At 48.4% G+C, this 24,217-nt stretch overlaps 1 protein-coding gene across 9 annotated transcripts in view; it reads left to right on the top strand.

Annotated features, from left to right (window-relative positions):
* The first annotated feature begins 12,361 nt into the window (after nucleotides 1-12,361).
* Nucleotides 12,362-24,217, top strand: part of LOC149124988 (uncharacterized) — a 58,926-nt gene continuing 47,070 nt past the window's right edge. For 6 of the 9 annotated variants that reach the window (XR_016211862.1, XR_016211861.1, XR_016211859.1 and 3 more), the window contains exon 1: nucleotides 14,379-14,952. Coding sequence is in view for 1 of the 9 variants with exons in the window: in XM_089302330.1 (XP_089158456.1) it covers nucleotides 14,579-14,952; nucleotides 16,268-16,283 (390 nt within the window). In the remaining 8 variants the exon portion in view is untranslated. The other 3 variants (XM_089302330.1, XR_016211863.1, XR_016211857.1) reach the window with 3 other exon arrangements.

Below are 24,217 nucleotides of genomic sequence, written 5' to 3'. Positions count from 1 at the left end.
TACTAAGTAAAGGTTTCAATAATTTGCACACAAATACACAAACTGAGAACTAGTTTTACAGTTAACTCTCATAATACAATTCATTGAGGACAGAGGTCCTGCATGGGGAGTTAGTGCACAATGACTCCTGTTGTTGATTTAACAATTAACACTCTCATGTATGATGTCAGTGACCACCCGAGACCCTGGACATGATCTGCCTAGGCTATGGAAGCCTTTTGAGCTTTTGAGTCCACAAACTCCATCAGTATTTTAGAGAAGACCATAAGCAAAGTGGAAATTCTCTCCTCCCTTTAAAGAAAGTACATCGTTCTTTGATGACCACTTCTTTCTGCTGAGGTCTCACTCACAGAGATCCTTCATGTAGAACATTTTTTGCCACGGTGTCTTGGCTTTCCATGCCTGAAATGCAGTCCATACAGTAGACTCATAGAATGACAATCACTTTAAATAACATTCTGACTTCAGAATCAGCCCTTAAAGCTTCCTGGCCTGGCCTCGTTTCTTTTTGCAGGAATCATTCATTGCAATTAGATTGATGATTGTCCCTGGGCTTCAGCTGTAGATAGATAGATTCAGTAGACAGATAAAATACTTACAGATTCAAACCTGGATATTAGCTATTTTGCTTAACCCATTATGTTCCATTATCCTATATTTAGGACACCTATAAAGACTTCAATAGAGCTATTTATACCATGTGTACTAACTTTGAAATAAAGAACATGGCATTGAAATATTCACAGAATTGCAAAGTTGGGGCTTATTGGGTGACTTTCTTGCACCTTTCCTGACTGATTTCTTTGAATCTGTGCGGATTTTCTTCACACACTGCAACACCTGATTCTCATGGGATGAGAAAATGCCTACATTCCATAATTACTCTTTTACTGCAGCTGGCATCACAAGATAGCAGTCTCAGCATCACATCAGTGCTGCCATCAATAAAGTTACTGAGAACAGCTTAGAGTGTTCAGCATGTGCTGGTTCCCTTCTCCCCCATTTATATTTTAGGTTTGTTCTGTATCCACAGTGTCTGTACATATAGCCTGGACATAGTGCATACTCATCTTTTTAACACTCATTTAGTTTTAATTATGGTGAATATTTCAAAAAGTTCCTGGAGGGGCCAGTGTTGTGGCTCAGCAGGTTAAGCCACCATCTACAATGCCAGCATCCCATATGGGTGCTGGTTCAAGTCTTGGCTACTCTACTTCCAATCGGGCTCCCCACTAATGCACCTGGGAAATCATCAGAAGATGACCCAAGTCCTTGGGCTTCTTCACCTACATGGGAGACCCAGATGGAGTTCCAGGCTCCTGGCTTGGGCCTGGTCTGGCCCTGGTTGCTGCAGCTATTTGGGGGAATAAACCAGAGGATGGAAGATATTCTCTCTCTCTCTCATTCTGCCAAATAAAGAAGTAACTCTTTTCTTTATAAAGACGATCATGGAAAAGTGGAATTAAAAGATATGTGGGTTTTTTGTTTGTTTGTTTGTTTGTTCGTAAAGAAGCTTCTCATGGTAGGCATTTTCCGTGAACTTGTGCGGGCAATATGTATCGGATGTCCCCCAGCAGTCTGCTTATCGACGGAGCTCTAATCACTCTGGCTGTCCGAGACTCATTCTCCAGCAGATTCCTCGGGAAAGGCTATGGAAGCAGCAGTCCATACGTCCTGACATGTTGATGACAGTCCGTACCCTTCACCAGAACTCAGTTTTGCTGCATGTCAAGTTTCGGGCTCATGTCAGCCTGAGCCCGGTGGCCGACTGTGTATGCGGGAGCTGGGGCTTCTCCATATGTGCAGACTGGCTGAATTCGACACCCGGAAGGCCCCGAGATACCGCATAGATAAAACTCCAAGGCGCTCGAGGCTTTGAACAGAATGACTTCTAAAAATACCTTTCAGAAAGGGAAGCTGAAGCTGAACATAATACTTGCCAAGAGACCCCCGGAGAGAAAGCAGGATTTGTCCAACCTGCGAAATCATGGATGAAGAATCACTGTGTGTCTGAGAACAGAATCCTTGTAAATTGAATTCTAGTTAATACATCTTAGGGGAGCTCTCTGTATTTTTTTTTTTTTTTTTTTTTTTTTTTTTTTTTTTTACAGGCAGAGTGGACAGTGAGAGAGAGAGACAGAGAGAAAGGTCTTCCTTTGCCGTTGGTTCACCCTCCAATGGCCGCCGCGGTCGGCGCGCTGCGGCCGGCGCACCGCGCTGATCCGATGGCAGGAGCCAGGAGCCAGGTGCTTTTCCTGGTCTCCCATGGGGTGCAGGGCCCAAGCACCTGGGCCATCCTCCACTGCACTCCTTGGCCACAGCAGAGGGCTGGCCTGGAAGAGGGGCAACCGGGACAGAATCCGGCGCCCCGACCGGGACTAGAACCCGGTGTGCCGGCGCCGCTAGGCGGAGGATTAGCCTAGTGAGCCGCGGCGCCGGCTGCTCTCTGTATTTTTTTAAATGTTAAAATAGGAGAAAGAAGAAAGGGAAGGTCTCAAAGAGGTGGTTTCTCTCCTTTATTAATTTTTTTGAAAAATTTATTTATTTATTTGAAAGAGTTAGAGAGAGAGAGAGAGACAGATAAAGATCTTCCATCCACTGACTCACTTCCCAGATGGCCACAATGGTCAGAGCTAGGCCAGACTGGAGCCAGGAGCTTCATCCAGATCTTCTACATGGGTGTGGGGGCCCAAGCACTTGGGCCATCTTTCACTGCTTTTCCCAGGCCATTACCAAGGGGCTGGATTGGAAGTGGAACAGCCGGGATATGAACCAGAGCCCTTACGGGATGCCGGCAGCACAGGTGGCAACTTTGCCCACTACTCCACAATGCCAGCCCCTATTTTAAAGGAGCTTTTCTTTAGATGGATTTAGTGGCAGAGTGTTGATAAAGCATGACAGGTGTTGAACGTCCATGGTAATAAGGCAGCTGTATAATGTTAGTGGGAAAAAATGGAACTAAAAGATAAGTGGATTTTGGTGCAAAAAAAATGAAAATCATGTATAGTGTTCTCATATAACATGCAGTTTCCAGGAAAGCTTTGAAGACCTTGTACTTCAGTCTGAGTTGCTGGAAGGGATGTTTTAGGGGAAAGGATGAAAGGATACCAAGTGTGCGGGTAAAGGTGACAGCAGCAGGGCGGGCAGGGCAGGGCAGGCTAAGCCTCCAGCTGAGATCCCGTGCCCCACATGGATGCGCCTGGGTTCTGTACCCAGCTCCAGCTCCGACTCCAGCTCCTGACTCCAGCTTCCTGCTAATGTAGACCCTGAGAGGCACCAGGTGATGGCTCCCTGCCTGCCACCTGGGAGACCTGGATTGTATTCCTAGCTCACAGCTTCTGCCCTGCAGATGTCTTGAGCACTTGGAGGGATTGGCCAGGGTATGGGAGCTCCCAGTCTGTCTGTCTGCCTCTCAAATTTAAAAGAAAATGACACAAGGCCTGAATTGACCGGAAGAACTGGGCTGTGTCTCTGAGCAAAGCCAGCCACGGCCTGCAGGAGGCAGCAGCTGCTCCCAGAGACCAGGGACCTGGGACCAGGCCCTGGAGTCCCACCCCCCACCCCACCCACCCTGGAACAGCCAGGATTTGGTTCTGGCTGAGAATCGCTGACCACAGGTGCCCTGGACGAAGCGTTCCATTTCCTGTGCCTTAACAGGGGAATTCCTAGGGAATGGAGATTTCTTTAGCTCAGGTGCTGGAGGCTGAGAAATCCCAGGGCACAGGGCTGACTTCTGGTGAGGGCCCTGCTGCTGCAGGAGAGACAGGGAGAGACAGACACGCATGCATTCGGCGGCTCAAGTCACTCTTCCTCTCCCTACGGAGCCACTGATGCCATCACAGGGTCCCTACCTAATGGCCTTACCTAATCTGAATGACCCACGAGAGACCCCATGGCCCAACAGCATTAACAGATACCTTTAGGGCGTCAGTGTCCAGCACAGGCATTCCCGGGACACACCCTAGCCGCTACAGCTGGCGTGATTAGCAGGAGAAAGTGCCCGCTGGGCTCATCCGCACCAGCAGCTTTATCGTCCCCCCAGAAGGGCCTTTGCATTTGGTTTTACTCCCTGTTGCAGGCCTTATCTGACTCAAGGTGCCCCTGGGTGGGTTCGGGTTGCTGGCTGGCCACTTATCTAAGATGACAGAAGCCTTCCTGCGCCTAGGCATGTTAAATGCCTCTTTTCTCCCATTAAACAAAAGCCAGAAATTTTCATTTCTCTCTTATTTTCTGCAAGGCATCACATGTCCCAGGGTACTTCAAAGGATTCATGCCAAATGGATTCAAAGATAAGTTTATTTTGGTGCAAGAGAATGTGAAATCCTCACAGATAGGCTCCTCTCCCAAGTGCTAAGCCCGGCATGGGTTTGGCACTGAAGTGTTAGATCTGCCACCAGATGTCTTGGGTGAACCCTTGAAAATGAGGCACCCTTCAAACCTGATCACTACAGAGCTGACCGTGCACAACGCAAAGAACCGTGGCACCATCGCTTCAGTGCCTAAGAAGTTACCTCTGTTAGGTAGGAAGTTAAGAATCAGCCTCTGTGTGTGTGTGTGTGTGTGTGTGTGTGTGTGTGAAGGGCCTGAAGAGACCAACATCTGCTTTGGAAGCCCCAGAAGCCCTGCATCTTGCTCTTCAAAGTCCTGCTCAGACCCTGCTAACCTTGCGGGTAGTCCCAGCCCTTCCCCAGAGAAAAGCTCCCAGGAGAACTCTCTCTCCTCAAGACCAAACGGGTCACCTGACCTGAGAACAGGGGGCAGTAAGCCTTCCCAGACACTCAGGGAAGCCCCTCTGCTCTGCCCGGTGCTGGCAAATCTGGGGAGGAATTTGCTAATTTTCACCCAACAAAGCCTTTGCCCAGGGCTCCCCATCCTTTGTCCTGGGACGGGGTAAAGAGACTCCTTAAAAACCGGGAGTCTGAACAAAGACTGCACGTTCAGCTCTCTGCTCTGCTGACCGCCCACCTGGCCTGCCCAGGTGCATTCTCTCCACTCAATCATGTCACCTCACTCTCCCCCAGTCCGAGCAACTGGGCGCTCTCTCTCTGTCCCTTCCATTCTGAATGATGCCCCATCCCTAATAAAGCCTTATTACTTCGCTCTCCGTCTCACGCCTGAATTCTTTCTTGCGTGAAGACAAGAACCCCATGGTTTCCACGGCTCTTTTCTCCGGTGACACCTTCAGGACCTTCAGAGCTCAAGTGTGCAAAAACAGTTAGCGCAGTGCCTGGGCCAGAGAAACAGCCGTGTTAGCCGTCATCATGTGTTTGCACCGCTGCGCCTCTCCCTCTGTCTGAGAGTACTCGCCAGATCCACAATACAGAGTCATCTCCAGAGTTCTCTGCCTGTTCTGAGTCCATCTCTGATGTTTGCAAGCCAGTAAATGCAAACACAGGCAGCAAGGACAGAGGACTCGCTTATGCGCCCTGAGTGAAGGAAGAAACTCGATGCTGCGGAACATGCAAGCAGGGCCTCGTCTCCACCGGGCAGCACCTCCTGCCACGTGTCAGGGTGTGCGAAGAATTCTTTACTTCCTGCAGCTGCAGGGAAAGTGGTTTTGCCCTGTGTATCTGCCCCAGCAGTGCCAGCCTTGCCAGTGGCTCCACACAGGCATGGTGCGCCATCAACCAACAAATAGGCTCATCATGTCGCATGTGCAGTGACATGGGCCAGGGGTGGTGCTCCACTCCGATGGCAAATAGCTCCCGCCCCCACGCCACCCACCCCACCCCACCCAGAGAGCCTCTGCTCATAGGAGCCTAAAGGGAAGGGGATGTGGGGGGTGCAGCAGGGAATTTGGGAAAGAGGCCACAAGGAAAACACAGGCTCTGGGATGATTGTCTGGGGCCCTCAAGTCAGTGGAGAGGATTTGTTTATTTATTTGGCAGAGTGACAGAGAGGAAGAGACACAGAGAGATCTTCCGTGCGGTGTTTCACTCCCCAGTTGGCTGCAAGGAAGCCCTGAGCCTCAAAATACCAACCCCCAGGCCTCCCCTGCACCCCTTTCACCCCACAGGCCCCTCACCAACTCTGGATTCTGTGGGGACCCCACCCGAGGCAGCTCCCCCACCTCAGACTTCCCAGTCTCTGAACTGTGAGCTGAGTGAACCTTGCTTCCTTGTAAATTACCTGGTGCAGCAACCGGAAATGGCCCAAGGCTGGGGTCTAATTTACATAGACTGTATTCACTGATGTTACTAGCACAGTACAGAGTGCTGGGAAATGTGCGGGCGTGAAGCCACCACGCAGTCAGGAGATGACACCTGCTCCTCACCTCCAATCCACTGTGTCCCTGCACCAGGGTGCTTCCTGCCATTGTCTGGGACCAGCCAGCCACTGATCTGCCTCCTGCTTCTAGAATTCCTCTTCTGGAATTTCATGTGATTTAAATTACATAGGGCACAACCTTTGGTGTCTGAATTCTTTCACTCAACAATGTGCTTCTTTTTTTAAGATTTACTTATTTATTTTGAAAGGCAGAGAAACAGAAAGACAGAGGCAGAGAGAGAGAGAGCGCGCACAACAGAGAGGTCTTCCATCCTCTGGTTCACTCCCCAAATGGCCACAACGGCTGGGAGCTGAGCAGATCCAAAGCCAGGAGTTTCTCTGGGTCTCCCACGCAGGTGCAGGGGCCCAAGGACTTGGGCTTTTCTGCTGCTTTCTTAGGCCATAGCAGAGACCTGGATTGGAAGTGGAGCAGCCAGGACTTGAACCAGTGCCCATGTGGGATGCCAGCACTGCAGGCGGCAGCTTTACTTGCTATGCCACAGTGCAGGCCCCAACAATGTGCTTTGAGATCTTGTGTCCACCAGGAGCCTCTCTGTTGTTGAGAGTGTTCTTTTGGATGGATAAACTGCAGTTTGTTTCCTTAATTCACCAGCTGGTGCACACGCGAGTTCTTTCTGGTTTCTAGCCTTTATAAATAGAACTGATGGGGCCGGCGCTGTGGTGCAGCGGGTTAAAGGCCTGGCCTGAAGGGCCAGCATCCCATATGGGCTCTGGTTCTAATCCTGGCTGCTCCTCTTCCAATCCAGCTCTCTGCTGTGGCCTGGGAAAGCAGTAGAAGATGGCCCAAGTCCTTAGGCCCCTGCATCCTTGTGGGAGACCCTGTAGAAGCTCCTGGCTCCTGGATTCAGACTGGCTCAGCTGTGGCCATTGCGGCCATCTGGGGAGTGAACCAGCAGGTGGAAGACTTCTCTCTCTGTCTCTACCTCTCTCTGTAACTCTGTCTTTCAAATGAATAAAATAAATCTTTTAAAAAAAATGAATAGAACTGATACAAGTATTCACCTGCACATCTTTGGGTAGGCATGCAGTATCACTTCCCTTGGGTCACCATATACCCAGGAGTAGAAAGGCTGGGTCACGTGGCTTGGTAAACAGAATTCTGAGAGTGACCCCCCCAGATGACTCTGGCCCTTGAGTAACTCTCCCTGTGAGTGTCAGTGAAATGTGTGACAATGATGCGTTGGATGGCACCAGAGCCATGTTGTCGAAGGTTGGGGGTGGAATTATCTGTGTGTGACCTAATCTAATCAGGCGAGTCATCAAAGCTGTAAGCAAAGAAGGAAGTCAGAGAGACTAGAAGCCTAGAGGAATCCAATGCGTTGGCCTGACACCAGAGCCACCCCCAACCCTGCTCCACGCTGACCAGCAAAGAAGGGGAGACCTCAGTCCCGCAACAGCGCGGGACTCAGTTCTGCTAAGTACCTGGGTGAACTTGGCAGTGGCTGCGGGGGACCCAGGGGAGGCTGCAGCCCAGCCCACAGTGTTGTCCGAGTGCTGTGGTTCCGTGAAACCCAGCCACCCTGCTCCAGACTTCCTGCCTCCGGAACTGTGAGCTAACAAATGCACGTGGTTTTATCTAGAGTTGCGGTGGTTTGTTACAGCAACAGCAGATGGACACACGTGGGACATGTAAGTTTAGTTTCATGAGCAGCAGCTCCATTGTTTCCCATTGCTGCCAGCAATGCGTGAGCGTTCCAGGTGTCTTATGTTCTTGCAAATACTGCACTTGGCATTTTCAGTCTTGTTTTTCATTCGTTAGCCATTCTTTTTTTTTTTTTTATATATATATTTTTTTTAACTTTTATTTAATGAATATACGTTTCCAAAGTACGAATAATGGATTACTATGGCTTCCCCCCCATACCGTCCCTCCCACCCACAACCCTCCCCTTTCCCACTCCCTCTCCCCTTCCATTCACATCAAGATTCATTTTCGATTATCTTAATATACAGAAGATCAGCTTAGTATACATTAAGTAAGGATTTCAACAGTTTGCTCCCACACAGAAACATAAAGTGAAAAATAATAGATGATTTTTTTTAATGATGATGAAATCAGATCAGACCTATTGTCATGTTTAATCCCAGTGATCGTTAGCCATTCTTATCTAGTAGAATTTCACTGTGGTTTTCATCTGCATTTCCCAAATAATCAATGATGCTAAACATCTTTGCATGTGGTTATTTGCTTTCCATAGCTTTTCTTTAGTGAAATATCTGTCCACATCTTAAGTCCATGTTTAAAAATCGTCTTCTTTCAAAGCACCGTTAGGCTTGCTGTAAAGCCAAAGAAGGGTGGGTGAGCCCGGCTTCTGACCCCAGCTTCCTGCTAATGTGGACCCCAGGAGGCGGGGCTGATGGCTCACGTGCTTGAGTCCTGCCACTGTCATGGGAGACCTGGTCTGTGTTCCTGGATCCCAGCCCTAGCCATTGCAGGCATCTGGGGGAATGAACCAGCAGCTGGAAGCGCTCTTGCTCTCTGTCTAGCTGTCTGTCTCTCTCTCTCTCACTCTCACTCTCTCTTTCTCTCTGCCTCTCAAATAAATTTTTAAATGTAGAGTTACTCTTAAAAAAATTACATGCTTCAAAGAAGACTCAGGGTACTATGTGAATTTTCAAAACATAGATTACTCTTCTCAGCTTGAAAAAGCCTTTTTGCTTTATGAAAGCATTTTCCTGCCTGTTTCTTTTACGTAAGCCATTTCCTTAGAATATGGAACTATCACTTACTTTATGAAAGACTGGTAGCATATGGCACTTTTCAGAAATGCATGTATACCTTTTAAAGAGATACTTTTTGGGACCAGCGTCGTGGCATGGAGGGTAACTGCCGCCTGCAACACCAGCATCCCACTGGGCACCAGTTCGAGTCCTGGTTGCTCCCTTTCCTATCCAGCTCCCTGTTAATAGCCTGGGGAGAGCAGCAGGAGATGGCTGAAGTGCTTGGACCCCTGCCACCATACAGGAGACCCAGATGAAGCTCCTGGCTTGGCTTGGCCCTCCTCTGGCTATTGTGACCATCTGTGGAGTGAACCAGCAGATGGAAGATTTCTCTCTCTTTCTGTCTCATATACTCTTTTTTGGTACTCTGTTAGTTACCACAGAACAGGGAAAACATATGGTATTTGTCTCTTTGGGAGGGGTTCTTTTTAATAAGTATAATAGTTTGCAGTAGCATCCATTTTATTGCAAAAGACAGGATTTCATTCTTTTTATGGCTGAGTAGTATTCCATAGTGTATATATACACCATAATTTCTTTATCCAGTCACCAGTTTATGGACATCTGAGTTGATTTCATATCTTAGCTATTGTGAATTGAGCTGCAATAAACATGGGGGTACAGATAAGTCTTTTATATGCTGATTTCATTTCATTTAGGTAAATTCCCAGGAGTGGGATTGCTGGATCATGTGGTATATCTATTTTTGGCTTCTGAGACATCTCCATGCTGTCTTCCATAATGGTTTTACTATTGTGCATTTCTACTGACAGTGGATTAGGGTACCTTTTTCCCCACATCCTCACCACTATTGATTGGTTGTTGATTTCTGTACAATAGCCATTCTAACTGGGATGAGGTAAAATCTCTTTGTGGTTTTGATTTGCATTTCCCTGATATGTAGTGATCCTAAGCATTTTTCCATGTGTCTGTTGGCCATTTGAATTTCATCCTTAGAAAAATGCCCAGGGCCTGAAGCACTGGCATCCCATATGGGCGCTGGTTCTAGTCCCTGCTGCTCCTCTTCCAATCCAGCTCTCTGCTATGGCCTAAGATAGCAGTAGAAGATTCCCAAGTTCTTGGGCCCCTGCACCCTTATGGGAGACCCAGAAGAAGCTCCTGGCTCCTGGCTTCAGATCGGCACAGCTCCAGCTGTTGCAGCCATCCGGGGAGTGAACCAGAGGATGGAAGACTTCTCTCTCTGTCTCTACCTCTCTCTGTAACTCTGTCTTTCAAATAAATAAAATAAATCTTTAAAAGAAAAAGTTTAAAAAAAGGAAAATTGCCGATTCAAGTTCTTTGCCCATTTCTTAACTGAATTGTTTATTTTGTTGTTGTTGAGTTTCCTGAGCTCTTTGTAGATTCTGGATATTAATCCTTTATCAGCTGCACAGTTTGCAGATATTTTCTCCCATGCTGCCTGTTGCCTCTTAACTTTGCTGAGTGTTTCTTTTGCAGTACAGGCGCTTCTTAACTTGATGTTATCCCATTTGTCAATTTTGGCTTTGATTGCCTGTGCTTCTGTGGTCTTTTATAAGAAGTCTTCACCTATGCCAATGTCTTGCAGAGTATCCCCAATGTTCTCCTCTAGTAATTTGATGGCATCAGGTTGTAAATTCAGATCATGGATCCATTTTGAGTTTTTTATATAAGCTGTAAGGTTGGGTTCTTGAGTGAACTTTTCTTTTAATTCCATTTTCCATGAACTTTCTGGAATGCCATTGAACAATTTATCATAAAGTAAAACCACTATGGGGCATGTGTACATTTATAGTCCTGCTATGCCTTGCATGCAAGCTCATTGATTTGTTTCAGTTTACCTTTTAGTACTGCTCTGCAGACTGCAGAGTATAAGATATCCATACCCAGGAGTAAAAAAGTAGCCTATGAACATCTGCATTTTATGTAACTATGGACAGCCTCATCCACACCTCTGATCTCCCCTACCCAAACCTTCACCTAAAGTAAAGAATAAATTATTTTTTACCATATGTTCATCACAGCCTTATGGTGGGAGGTTATATTCAGAACAATTGTTGACTTATTCTGTTTAGGAGATTATCCACAGTTAGATATAATTCCCATGAAGTCCCCCTTCTGTTTCACATCTTTTCTATTTTTTTCATTTGAGAGACAGAAAAAGAGCGAGCTCCCATCTGATGATTCCCCAAATATCTGCAATGGCCAGGGCCAGCTAGGCAGAAACCAGGAGCCAAGAACCAATCAGGGTCTCCCATGTGGTTGGCAGGGACCCAAGTACTTGAGCCATCTCCTGATGCAACCCAGGGTGCACGTTAGCAGGAAGCTGGAGTCAGGAGTGGAGCCAGGACTCAAACTCTGGTGCTCCAATGGGGGACGGCATCATCCTAATCATGAGGCTAAATATCTGCCCCTGTTTCACACATCTTCTGCCCCTGTTTCACACATCTTCATGAGCCTCCTCCTCTCTCTTACTAGAGCCAGCTGGTACTCAATCACCAAGTTACAAAATAGCTTCAGTACAACGAGCGTCCTTCAAAAAGTGTGTGAAGAAATGAAATGGAATTTGGTACTGAAACATTGAGATATTCTATAAATGAGCATCTTTCTCAGAATAAGAAAAAATAAAGAAGCAGAAGAGACTGTTGGAAGTCATTTGAAAGCCAGTGGAAACTCCCTTGGTAAATGTAGACTGTAGTAAATAATTAAAGACATTAATACAAATGTTGCGTGGTTTGGTACTTCTGAAGTCCCTTTGTCATGTGGCTGTTAATCTATGGCTGTGAATTTTAGCAGAAATGCAAAATGAGATCAATATTTGTGTGGAAAATCTTGGGAACAAACCCAGGGGTTTTTACTGTTGTTGCATTTTTTGTGTTTTTATTTTCCTCATCCTTTAGCAAATGGCTTTAATTTTGTTGTAGCTGGTTTGTTTTGCTAAAGAAACGTAGAATTTCAAACTTGAATGCTTCAGAAGAGGCCTGCCTGTGGTTCATAATTTCAAGCAAAACCAGCTACTGTCAGAAACAGCTTCTTCATAAGCTCTTGCACTTCATGAGACTGTGATAAATGATAAAACTTCGTCACATTGAAGTTCTTTTTGTCACTGAAGTGAGCCTTGGTATTTTCAAAAGTTTGCACACGCTGCTCTGTGTGATTGTGTAAACCTAAGATTACAATGTACAATTCTCTTTTCCTATGGTGTATGAATCATTTATTGAAAGTGATCCTCTTTTTAAAATTTTTTATTTTAATTTTTCATTAGTTTTTAACAGATTCTGTGTGATTTGTAGATACAATGCTAAGAACATAATGATATTCTCTCCCTTCCACCCTCCCTATTCTTCCCATCCTCTTACCTTCTCCTTTTTTTTTTTTTTTTAGTTTTTGAGATAGCACATTTTACATTACAGTCAAAGGGCTTAATACTTGGCCGGCGCCATGGCTCACTCGGCTAATCCTCCACCTGTGACACCGGCACCCCGGGTTCTAGTCCCGGTCGGGGCGCCAGATTCTGTCCCGGTTGCTCCTCTTCTAGTCCAGCTCTCTGCTGTGGCCCGGGAAGGCAGTGGAGGATGGCCCAAGTGCTTGGGCCCTGCACCCGCATGGGAGACCAGGAGGAAGCACCTGGTTCCTGGCTTCGGATTGGTGCAGTGCACTGGCCGTAGCAGCCATTTGGGGGGTGAATCAATGGAAGGAAGACCTTTCTCTCTCTCTCTCTCTAACTCTACCTGTCAAAAAAAAAAGGGGGGGGGCATAATACTTCATCAAATAAGAAGTCTAACAAGTTAAAAGCAAAAAAGACCCTAGCTTGGTGAGAATAAATACAATGGCTCTAAACAATAATTGAATGGAAAAATGGCCAACTCACCCATATGCAGGAAATTTGAAAGTAATCACAGATCATTAAAACTATAGTAATATAACATTCTTAACCATTGGCTTGACAAACACATAAAACAAAGTTTTACAGGGCCGGCTCTGTGGTATAGTAGGCTAAGCCTTTGCCGGTGGCACCAGCATCCCATATTGGCGCCAGTTCAAATCCTGGCTGCTCCACTTCCAATCCAGCTCTCTGCTATGGCCTGGGAAAGCAGTAGAAGATGAACCAAGTGCTTGGGCTCCTGCACCCACGTGGGAGACCCTGAGTAAGCTCCTGGCTCCTGGCTTCAGATGAGCTCAGCTCCAGCCATTTGTGGCCATTTGGGGAGTGAACCAGGGAATGGAAAACCTCTCTGTCTCTCCCTCTCTCTAAAGCTACCTCTCAAATGAATTTAAAAAAATTTACAAAATGGTATTTGCAGTAATACTGATACAGGCATTTCCTTCTTTTTTCTTTTCTTTCTTTCTTCTTCTTCTTCTTTTTTTTTTTTTAATTTAGTTCCACATGGAAGGAAGAACATGCGGTGTTTGTCTCTGGGCCTGCCTCTTTTCACTCAACATCATGTCCTTCAGTTGTGTACTTTATCATTTTGAAAACCTCATTCACATTTTGTCACTGCAAAATAAAATGAACATAAATTTCAACGTTTCACATTTTTTAAAGCATCGTGGCGGGGGTGGGGAGGCGGGGCGGCGGTGTTAGCGGTTGAACCTCCGCCTGGGACGCCTGCACCCTATTTCAGAGTGCTTGGGTACAAGGCTGCACTCTGCTCTTCATTCCAGAGGGGAGGCAGCGGTGACGCCTCAAGTACTCTGCTACCCACACGGGAGACCCAGATTCAGTTCCTGGCTCCCGGCTTCGTCTGGCCCAGCCCTGACTACTGCAGGCATTTGAGGAGTGAACCACGGACAGATCTCTGCCTCTCTGCCTTTCAAAGAAATGAATATTTTTAAAAATAAACTCACTCGGTGGGAAGGGGTGAGTGCTGCCCACACCCCCGCCTCCCTCCCAGGCCCCTGCAGCTCCGACTGTATTCCTCAACACCACAGCTTTCCTACTTCCGCCCGGCTACCCTCGTGCATCTCCAAGTCTGTGCTTCAAAGCCCGCACCCACCTACATCCTCCTTGGAATGCCTAGCGCTGAGTCGCAGTTGTCAGAGAAACCGCGCGTCTGGAGGAAGAACCTGCTCTCCTGGGTTTCCACGGAAACCACCCCGGCAGAAGCAGGTGCAGCGAGCCAAGCACGCCAGACCCGGCTCGCCGGAGGCGGGGCCGGGTCCCTGGGGGGCCGCCCTGCGCCAGGATCGGCCTGCTAATAATGTCTCTACTTGCTCTCACACACAACTTTCGGTGGAATAGCTTTCTTTGACTTTCCACCGTCCAGACAGGACCACCGGTTCTTCCCAGCTTGGTAATACCGCGCGGCCTGCGAGGGAGGAGCTGCCTGCGCTGGAAATGGTCCGGGCCAACGAGGCACTGCCACGGAGCTCCCCGAGACAGTAAGGTCCTGAGTGCTGGGGCAGGCGCGCGCGCCCGCAGCGCCAAGCGAAGCGCCCTAGGCGCTTCTCACACTCGGCGCCCAGGGCATCCCGCCTGTGCCCAGGAAAATGAAGTCGAAATAGCGCTGAGGGTGGCGGCACAGTGGGGTCACTGCACGAGTGGCCTGCCTCGCGTTTTGTTTCCAAAATACTGCTGGGGCGGGATCAGATGTGTGCTCGGAGCGCGCGGGGAAGAGCGGCGGTTTCTGGAGAATTCTTGGCTGGCTCTTCAGCCTTTGCCTGCTCTGCTCCTGCACAGTCACCCCGGCGGCGACAGCGGCGGGCAGACCGGGTCCCCCCGCCCGGCGTCTGCGCGCCTCTCCGGGGGAGGGCCGGGCTGGCCCCACAGCTATTAAGACCCGCAGCTGCCGGGGCGGCACCGGGGCGCGTTTCAAGTGAGCTCGAGGGAAATGAGGGGCTTGCAGCCGGCCGCCTGCTTATCCCCTCTCGCCGCCTGAGAGGCGACTCCGGGAGCCCGCGCCGTCCCTCCGACTGCCCGGGCGAGCTGGGGGAGCGCGCGCCCTTCGGGAACCCCCGGCAAGGGTGAGTCTCGGTGGCCCGAGGGGCGGGCGCGCAAGGGCCGGGCTGCGGGAAGGCTCCCGGTGCGCGCCTCGCCACGCCTCCGCCGGCCGCGGGAGGGACTGGGGAACCTGCCGGTGCTCTGGGGACCAACACACAAAGGAAAAGAACCTTGGGCCTCGGTGGCGCGAGGCGCCGGCCCGGTTCTGTGCCCAATCCCTGGAGTGATTTTAGAAGGGGAGACGCCGCTTTTTTTGCGACTGGCCTGAAACAATGGGGCAAGGCTCCTTTTCCCTCTGTGGCTGTGCGGCGGGTCCCGCGGGGCCGCGGGTGTGGCGGCGGCGCGCCCCTGGGGCTGTGGGTGCTGGCGTCCCCGGGAATCCCAGAGTCTCGTGGGTCCTGCTTCTTCCCTGCGCATCCCCGCGCATTGCGTTTGCTCTCGCGGGATAGGCGGCTTTGCGCTCAGTGTCTCCCCAGCGTGTGAGTGAGATCGGAGTGCGTTTTCTTTCGGCTTCCTATTGATGGCTACAGGAGATCTTGGAAGTTCGATTTAGTTTTTATGTTTAATTCCGGACGATTTTCCCGGCTTTCCAGAGCTGGCATCATGGTTTGCACGTTTCGTGAGGAGCCGCGGCTTTTTCCTAGGCGGGGTCTCGGGGAGTGGTCAACAGTCAAGTGGCTCCACAATGTCACGTTCAAGGTTGGCGGTGCGCGTCCGTGTGCGTCTGTCTCAGGGGAGGGTGTGATAGAGAGAAGCCGGCGCGCGCCGCCCCTGAGGTCGGGTTTCCTGATGTGGTGTCTCCGCGGTCATGGTGTAAAAGCCATGGAAGCCCTCACCGTCCCGACAGGTGCCTGCCAGAGCCAGGACCCATCCAGTGTGGGAGGGTGGACAAGAAATTGTGAACCAGCAGCTTAAAGTTTGCGGCTTTCCCTTTCTCATCCACTAAATGTGCATAACAAAGGATCAAAACAGTCAGTAGTGCTAGTCGACCCACTCCATCTGCTGCTACACAGCGTTTCTGTTAACCTGGCGTTAGGGGATCGCTTTAATGTGAACAAGTAGGAAAGAAAGGCAAAGCCTACAAGATGGGCAAATTTTTGAAATAATCCTCAGAAAAGCAGTAATCTATTGTAGCTCAGAAATTGCATACAAACAGACTAATAATCAGTTGATCATTAATTATTAGGTGGGTAAAGAACTAAAGCTGTTAAGGACATATGATATGGCTCCTTTCATTTTATATGTCAGGTCTTGGCCCTACCCCAAAAAATGAGTCTTGATATTTGGTGCTTGAATCTGCCCCCAACCTTTTTTTCTTTTTTTTTTTTTTTTTTACAGGCAGAGTGGACAGTGAGAGAGAGAGACAGAGAGAAAGGTCTTCCTTTTTGCCGTTGGTTCACCCTCCAATGGCCGCCACGGCTGGCACATTACGGCCGGCACATTGCGCTGATCCGAAGCCAGGAGCCTGGTGCTTCTCCTGCTCTCCCATGGGGTGCAGGGCCCAAGCACTTGGGCCATCCTCCATTGCACTCCCTGGCCACAGCAGAGAGCTGGCCTAGAAGAGGAGCAACCGGGACAGAATCCGGCGCCCAACTGGGACTAGAACCCCGTGTACCAGCGCCGCAAGGCGAAGGATTAGGCACTTGCCATCATAATTACAAGAAAGATTTACACACACACACACACACACGCACACACAACAGATGAAGAATAAAATGAAGGCGGTGTTGGATGGCAGGCTGGACTGGCTCACCCTGGGAGAAGTGGTGCAGACAGCTCATTCTGTGCCAAGGCGAGGGAGGGGAGGGTGCTATTTTTGGACACGGATTATTGAGTGGTGGCTCTCAGGCTGCAGGGAATGGTTAGGACTGAACATGTAAGCAGAGAAGGTGGAGATGTTTTTCCCTTAAGGAAACCAGATGAGCAGTAGTCCAAGGGGCTGAGTGAACATGGACTTGACAATCCCCTTCTTGATGGTTGTTGCAGGAGAAGACACACAAGGCCTTGGTTCTGCAGACAGATGACTGGGGTTTGACCCCACAGGTGTGTGACCTTCAGTGATTTGCTTGAGACGCAGTCTCAGGGGCTGGCTCTGTCACTTAGCCAGTAAAGCTGCCTCCTGTGACACCAGCATCCCATGTGGGCACCCATTTAACTCCTGGCTGCTCCACTTCCCATCCAGCTCCCTGCTAATGCACCTGGGAAAGCAGTGAAAAATGGCCCAAGTGCTTGGATTCCTGCCATCCATGTGGGAGACCTGGAAGAAGCTCCTGGCTCCTGTCTTCAATCTGGCCCAGCCCTGACCATTGCAGCCATTTGGGGAGTGAACCAATGGATAAAAGAACTCTCTCTGTCTCTCTGTCTGTCTTTTAAGTGGATAAAATAGATCTTAAAAAAAGGACACAGACTTAGAGTCTTCCTCTATAAATGGGAGCAGCGTGTCAGGTGGTTTTAAAGATTCCAAAGAACTGGTCCAGCCTGGTTCACTGCACACAGATGATGAATCTGGGTGAATGAGCATTGTTATCAGGTCAAAGATGATGCAAGATGGAGCTCCGTCTTACTTCAGTATCACAATGACGACTTTGGATTTGTCCCCAAGACGTTACTGGAGCCTGAGTCTTTAGGACTCTTCCAGAATCTTGGGCCACTTGTATAAAAAGCTCACTGAAGTTTCACAAATTCTTAACTGACCTTTGAAGTCTCTGCTTGGATTTCTTTCTACCTCCGGGTCTGTAATTCAAACTTTAGTACTTTAGTACTTTAGTACTTCTCTCCATCTGTGAGGAGGAGTCCCCAGACAGCTTGTCGGTGCCCTGTGTGACCCGTGGTCAGCAGCATGTCAGAGACTCACGGTGGCTCAGCGCTGAACCACGCAGAAGTGCTGCCCGCTAGCCATTGCCATGACAGAGAAACTGGGGAAATTTAGTCCTTGAGAATTTTTATTAATTAGATGGGATCGTCTATTTCCATTCGTATATTATTCTTTTCATGTATTTTGCACAGCCCACTGTTTTCAGTAAAAGCTTCACTATGCTTCTGATTTGGTGATAAGTAATGTTTCCTTTGTGTATCTCTGTTTTACAACTTCCCCAAAAGCTGTTGAATACAATTCTTGGAATAGGAGACAGTTTCAGTCTTCACACTGTGGTTTTGAAATACCTTTTTATGTCCCTTCTGAATTAAATGTTTCCCTGAAATTCCTCTCCCAACCCCCCACCTCTCCCCTTTCTTTAATTTCTGTTGTATGCTTTTTTTTAAAAAAAGATTTATTTATTTGAAAGGCAGAGAAATATATATATATATATATATATATATATATATATATATATATAAAAGAGGGCGAGGGAGGGAGATCTTGCACCACTGGTTCACTACCCAAATGGCCACAACAGCCAGGTCTGGGCCAGGCTAAAGCCAGGAGCCAGGAACTCCATCCAGGTCTCCCACATGGGTACAGGGGCCCAAGGATGTGGGCTGTCCTCTACTGCTTTCCCAGGAGCATCAACAGGGAGCTGGATGGGGAGTGGAGCAGCAGGGACTCAGACCAGCACTCCAATCTGGGATGCTGGCGTCCTGAGCAGTGGTTTTACCCGCTACACCACAGTACCAGCCCGTGCAATTGGCTTGGTTAAACCCTGTACTGGAGTGGAGGGGATGTTATCTGACCCTCGCCCATCAAGCTTCCAAGAGATATTCCGGATAAATCACTGATCTCTCTAGTGTCCCCAGTGGGAAGTCAATTAATCTTGCGAGTTACTAAGAGGACTTTTAGGAGAGGATTGTCGATTTCCAGGCTTGAAAGCAGGGTTGGGGGTAGCTCTGCCCCACAAACATTAATGAGTTCAGTTTCTGTGCTCGCACTCATGTGTTTGTGTTTCCCTAGGAGGGAGTGAGAGGAAGACCAGGCACAGTCCTCTCCACTGTAGAGTAAGTCTTCACTGGCCAGACTCTTTGTAGGGCTATCACTCGCCCATTCTCAGGTGCTCTGAGGAACAAAGATTTCGCTGTCCTTGAAATGAAATCAGCGCCTTTGTTCTAAACGTGCAACACAAAACTTTGAAAGGGGGATCCTGCTCCTTCCTTTGTACAGAAACACTTTGCAAGCAAATATTTGTAAGTAACCCCACTGCTTTTACTAGCACCGAGGTGGGTCAGAGATACTCCCATGCTTCGTGCTAAAAGGCAAACTCCACACATCAAACATGTGCGCTTATGCACCGCCAGTATCCTCCTTGCCTCTGCACATGCACAGATCCAACCAGCTTCCTAGATGGCTGAGTACTGGGCAGGACTCCAAGGCGGCAGACGTTGTGAGGGACACATGGCAAAGCATCAGTGAGCATGGCTCCGCGGACCTCTGATAAGTAAGTGCACTGCTGTCCTCCACAGCTGACTTAGAAAGTTGCTGTATTCCACCGGAGGAGATTTCACTTCCATCCACCAGGAAAAAGAGAAAAACCAGATAAGGCAAGATGGGAAGTCAGGTGCTTAAGTGGACGTGGTCAGGCTGTGTTCATGGATAGGCAGTAAGGAAACCTGAAAATCCCAAGTGAAAAGCACGGGCCCATTCCCTCTCAGGAGCAACTGTTATGGAACGCATTGCCAAGTTCCTGAAACGTTGAGGGTAAGGACTGTGGTTTTAATCTCTTGTCATTTTAACTGACTGCTTTGGCATCTAGCACATGTTCAATAAATATTTGTCTGAATGCCTGTATCAGGGTTCTCCAGAGAAGCAGAACCAATAGGAGACATGTAGCTATGGATATAAGTGATACAGAGGACATGGATATAGATGTGCAAAGAGATTTGTTGAAAGGAATTGGCTTACATGATTATGGAAATGGACCCATCTAGTCTTCAGGGTGGGCGGGCAGGCTGGAGACCCAGGGAGAGCCAGAGTTCCCATTTTGAAGGTCTTCGGGCAGGAGGAGCTGGTGCTGCAGGTGAAGTGTGGCGTGACTTCTCTTACACAGGGAAGGGTCAGTCTTGGGTGCTAGGCAAGCCTTCAACTGATCGGTTAAGGCCCACCCATAATTAGGGAGGGCAATCCACTTTACTCTCCCTACCGAAGACTCCATCTCATCCCAACACCCGGAGCAATGCTGGACCAGATATCTGGGAACCCCATGGCCAGTCAAGTGGCACATAAACAATTAGCCATCCCAGTGAGAGGACGAGTGGATGAAGAGCAAGAGTTTCCAGGCCGTGGCAGAGCGAGAGCTAGGGCAGGGCAGGCATTGGTTTCAGGCTGCGGTTCATTGCAGGCTTCACTTCACCCAGGGCCTTGCTAACAGGGAGGCTGCTCTCCCCAGAGCATGAGGCTGCCAGGGGTATTCGAATCTTCCTTTTCCACTGGTGCCCAAGTGACCAGTTCCCACTGGACTAAGTGAACTAAAGAAATCAGTTGGGCCAGTTACCATGCTCTCCAGAACTGAAGTATGGGGGCCGGCGCTGTGGTGTAGCAGGTAAAGCCCCCGCCTGCAGTGCCAGCATCCCATATGGGCACCAGTTCGAGCCTCAGCTGCTCCATTTCCAATCCAGCTCTCTGCTATGGCCTGGGAAAGTAGTAGAAGATGAACCAAGTGCTTGGGCCCCTGCACCCACGTGGGAGATCTGGTAGAAGCCCCTGGCTCCTGGCTTCGGATCAGCACAGCTCCGGCCTTGCTGCCAACTGGGAGTGAACCAACGGATGGAAGACCTCTCTCTTTCTGCCTCTCCTTCTCTCTGTGTAACTCTGACTTTCAAATAAATAAATAAATCTAAAAAAAAAAAAAAAAGAACGGATCCGTTAATGGGGTAAGATTTTCTTGAAGGTAAAATTCTAACAAATATATAAGAACCTAGTTTTTCTAAGAACTTGTAGGAAAAATAATATCTCCTCCAATAGTTTCCTTTTAAAAGAAATTTATTGTATTTATTTGAAAGAGTTACACAATGGGAGAGAGAGAGAGGGAGAGAGAGAGGGATATCTTCCAAATTCTGGTTCATTCCCCAAATGGCCATAATGGCTGAGACTGAGCCAGACCAAAGCCAGGAGCCAGAAACTCCATCCAGGTCTCCTGAGTGGGTGGCTGGGGCTCAGGCACTTGGGCCATTTCACGCTGCTTTCAGTCACGTTAGAATGAAGCTGGATTGGATCTGGAGCATCCGGGACTCAGCTGGTACACAGGTGGTGGTTCAACCCACTGTGCCTCAACAATGGCCCAAATAGTTTCTTAAGAAAGGATACAGAGAAGGTCATTTTGAGTCTTTGAATCACTGATGATGTCTTTATTACACTCGCACATTTCATAGTTTGCCGCTGTAGGGCCACCAGGTAAAATCTGTCTGCTCGGGATGTTGTAGTTGACCCCACTGGTGCCCACCACGCTCCTTACTTGTGGGCTGCACTGCTTTTGCCTGTCTGGACTGCCGCTGCTGGGCACCTGCTCCTCCATCCTCCACTCCCTCCCTGTGAGCTGGGCTTTCCCCCCGTGCACTCTGATAGTTCATGTGACTGCCTGGGACTTCAGCGTTTTCCCTTAATTATGTTGATCACTTGGCCTTTCTAAGATGCACCGTGACTTTCATTTCTAGGAAAATGCTCTCTGTGTTTATTTTGTTGACCCCCCCCCCCTTCTATTTCTTCTGTTCTCTCTTCTGGAACTTTATCACTTGGATCCATCTCTCTCTTTTTAAGAACTTATTTGAAAGGAGAGTTACAGAAAGAGGAGAGAGAGAGATGAGAGAGAGAGAGAGAGATCTTTCATCTACTGGTTCACTCCCCAATTGGCCACAACAGCCAGAGCTGAGCTGATCTGAAGCCAGGAGCCAGGAGCCAGGAGCTTCTTCCACATCTCTCACATGTGAGCAGGGGCCCAAGGACTTGCGCCATCTTCCACTGCTTTCCCAGGCCATAACAGAGAGCTGGATTGGAAGTGGAGCAGCTGGGACTTGAACTGGTGCCCATATGGGATGCTGGCACTGCAGGCAGTGGCTTTACCCGCTGTGCCACAGCACCAGCCCCTCAAATAATTAAAATTTTAAAAATCTTTACAAGCATCTTTAATGCCCATCACATTTCAATGTGAGCTGGGTAGGAGCCAGTCATATCATAGGTTGGGGCTATGTAATTCTTCCAAGGCTGAGATGTCTCCTAAGAATACTTCTTTGTTGGGTCAAACTGGTTTCCACCATCAGGGGCATGAGAGGAAGCAGAATCTGCCATGCTCACATTCAGTGTGCAGACTTCACTTTGACCCCCGGCTTCCGTTCAGCCAGCTCCCACCTCCCTGTGGTCTGTCTGGAGACCTCAGATTATGTTTCTCCTCCAGAGTGGAGGTTGTTGGTTTTCCACTTTACTGAAGCACAGGGATGGCTGGGTATGTATGGTGAAATCGGCTGTAGGGGCTGGAGTTATGGCACAGTAGCTTCAACCCACCACGCCAGCACCCTATATGGGTGCCAGTTCCTGTCCTGCTTCACTTCCAATCCGACTCCCTGCTAATGTACCTGTGAAGGCAGCAGCAGCGGAAGATGGCCCAAGTCCTTGGACCCCTGCCACCTATGTGAGAGACCAGAGTGGAGCTCCTGGCTCCTGGCTTTGGCCTGGTCCAGCCCCAGCACTCTCTCTCTCTCTCTCTCTCTCTCTCTCTCTCCCCCCACCCCCAACTCTGCCTTTCAAATAAACAAATCTTTTCTTAGAAATTAGCCATATAGCAACATCAAGAATACGGACTCTGCAGCCAGCATGTTTGGTTCAAACCTTGGCCGTGCTAGATTCAAGCTGTATGATTTTGGCCAAGTTCCCTACAGGTGCAGGTGGTGATGCATGGTCAAGGTGAACAGGGACAGCAAGAGCACACTTGCATTTCATTCCCTTTATGCTGGCTGTGGATTTGGTTCTTGAAGAATGCTTTCTTTTATAACACACAGCCAAACCAGCGAAAGCACAAAGGGACACAGCTGCACACATGACCTTGTTGCGGACCTGGTGTGGAGTTTCCCGCTGAAGTAAGTCATTGTTCACAGCACTTGGCACTCAGAAAAGGAAAAAGTCTCTAGACAAACAGCCCATTGAAAAATATACCATAACGTGAGTATGACGCCATGGCAAGTTGCAACATGGAAAGAAGTCCTGAATGGAAATTTTGTGCTACCAGCAGATGAAAAGGTGTCCACAAAATAGCAAAGAAACAACGTTGATTTTGAAGCCCATCTCAGTTTTCATAGTTGACTTTCCCAGTGAGGTCTTTAACCAGTTGCTTTCAGATCCCTGACACTTCTAGAACAAACATGGGCTCTCTCTCAGCTCTTGAATGTTCTTTGCTTCTGGGATAAGTACCCCTCCCGTAATAACTGAACGGAGGAGAGCAAGTGCCTGATGAAAACTGCAGGAGACATGAGCCGTGGGTCAACGCTTCCCCAGCAAGGCCTGATTTAGAAAGAAGGAGGCGGGCGTGGGCTGAGTCTCCCAGTGAGACAAGACTTGCAGGGCTTGAGGAAGGCGATCGAAATCCCGCCATCCACCACGTCCCCCCTCAGACCTCCTGGCCGGGAAGCCAGATATTAGCCTGTGGATAACACAAAACGTAAACACATGTACTTTGCAAGGCTTGTTTGCCAAACTTCTTGTCATTACTTAACCCATGGCTTATCTAGGATAATTTTTTTAAATAAGGAAAATGAAGGCAGCTACTTGTAAGCAAACATTTTAAATAGGAAACATTTGTAGAGGTGTATGTGCAAGGATGCTTTTGGTTAGATTTGTTTATAATATTAACTCACTCACATAAGTCATTGGTTAAATAAATTATGCTGCATCCATGAACTAGCACGTTATGCAGACACACACACACACACACACACGGGCTTATAGAATGAAACATTTCTAACCTTCTATAGAAAGTTACCCATGACATATTATTGATAAGAATGCCAAAGAGATGATAAATTTCATGCACTATTCTGTTTTAATAGATGTGTTTATGCACTGGTATGATGCTGACTTGTTAAGTAATAATTTCTGTGTCGTAAGATGACTGGTGGTAATTGGATTTTCTAAAGGGCCTGTATAGCTTCAGAAACTACAGAAAAATATGCAGCTACTGAGTGATCAAAAGCAGGTAGTGGGAAGCACAGAATTAGAAGGAAATGATCTTACTAATCCAGAGAATGGATAATCGTGATTGATTGAGATTAGCACTGTAGAGCCTTAGAAATAACCCCAAAGGTTAATTTTTCCATCTTCTCAAATAAAACCGTTTGAACAGGCACAAAGGTATACAATGGCATTTCTTCTATTAG

The sequence above is a fragment of the Oryctolagus cuniculus genome, chromosome 8 (assembly GCF_051225735.1).
Source record: "Oryctolagus cuniculus isolate XC-2025 breed Fujian yellow rabbit chromosome 8, ASM5122573v1, whole genome shotgun sequence".
Lineage (NCBI taxonomy): Eukaryota > Metazoa > Chordata > Mammalia > Lagomorpha > Leporidae > Oryctolagus > Oryctolagus cuniculus.
Note: the sequence above shows the minus strand (reverse complement) of the source record. Positions and strands in the feature narration are given on the sequence as shown.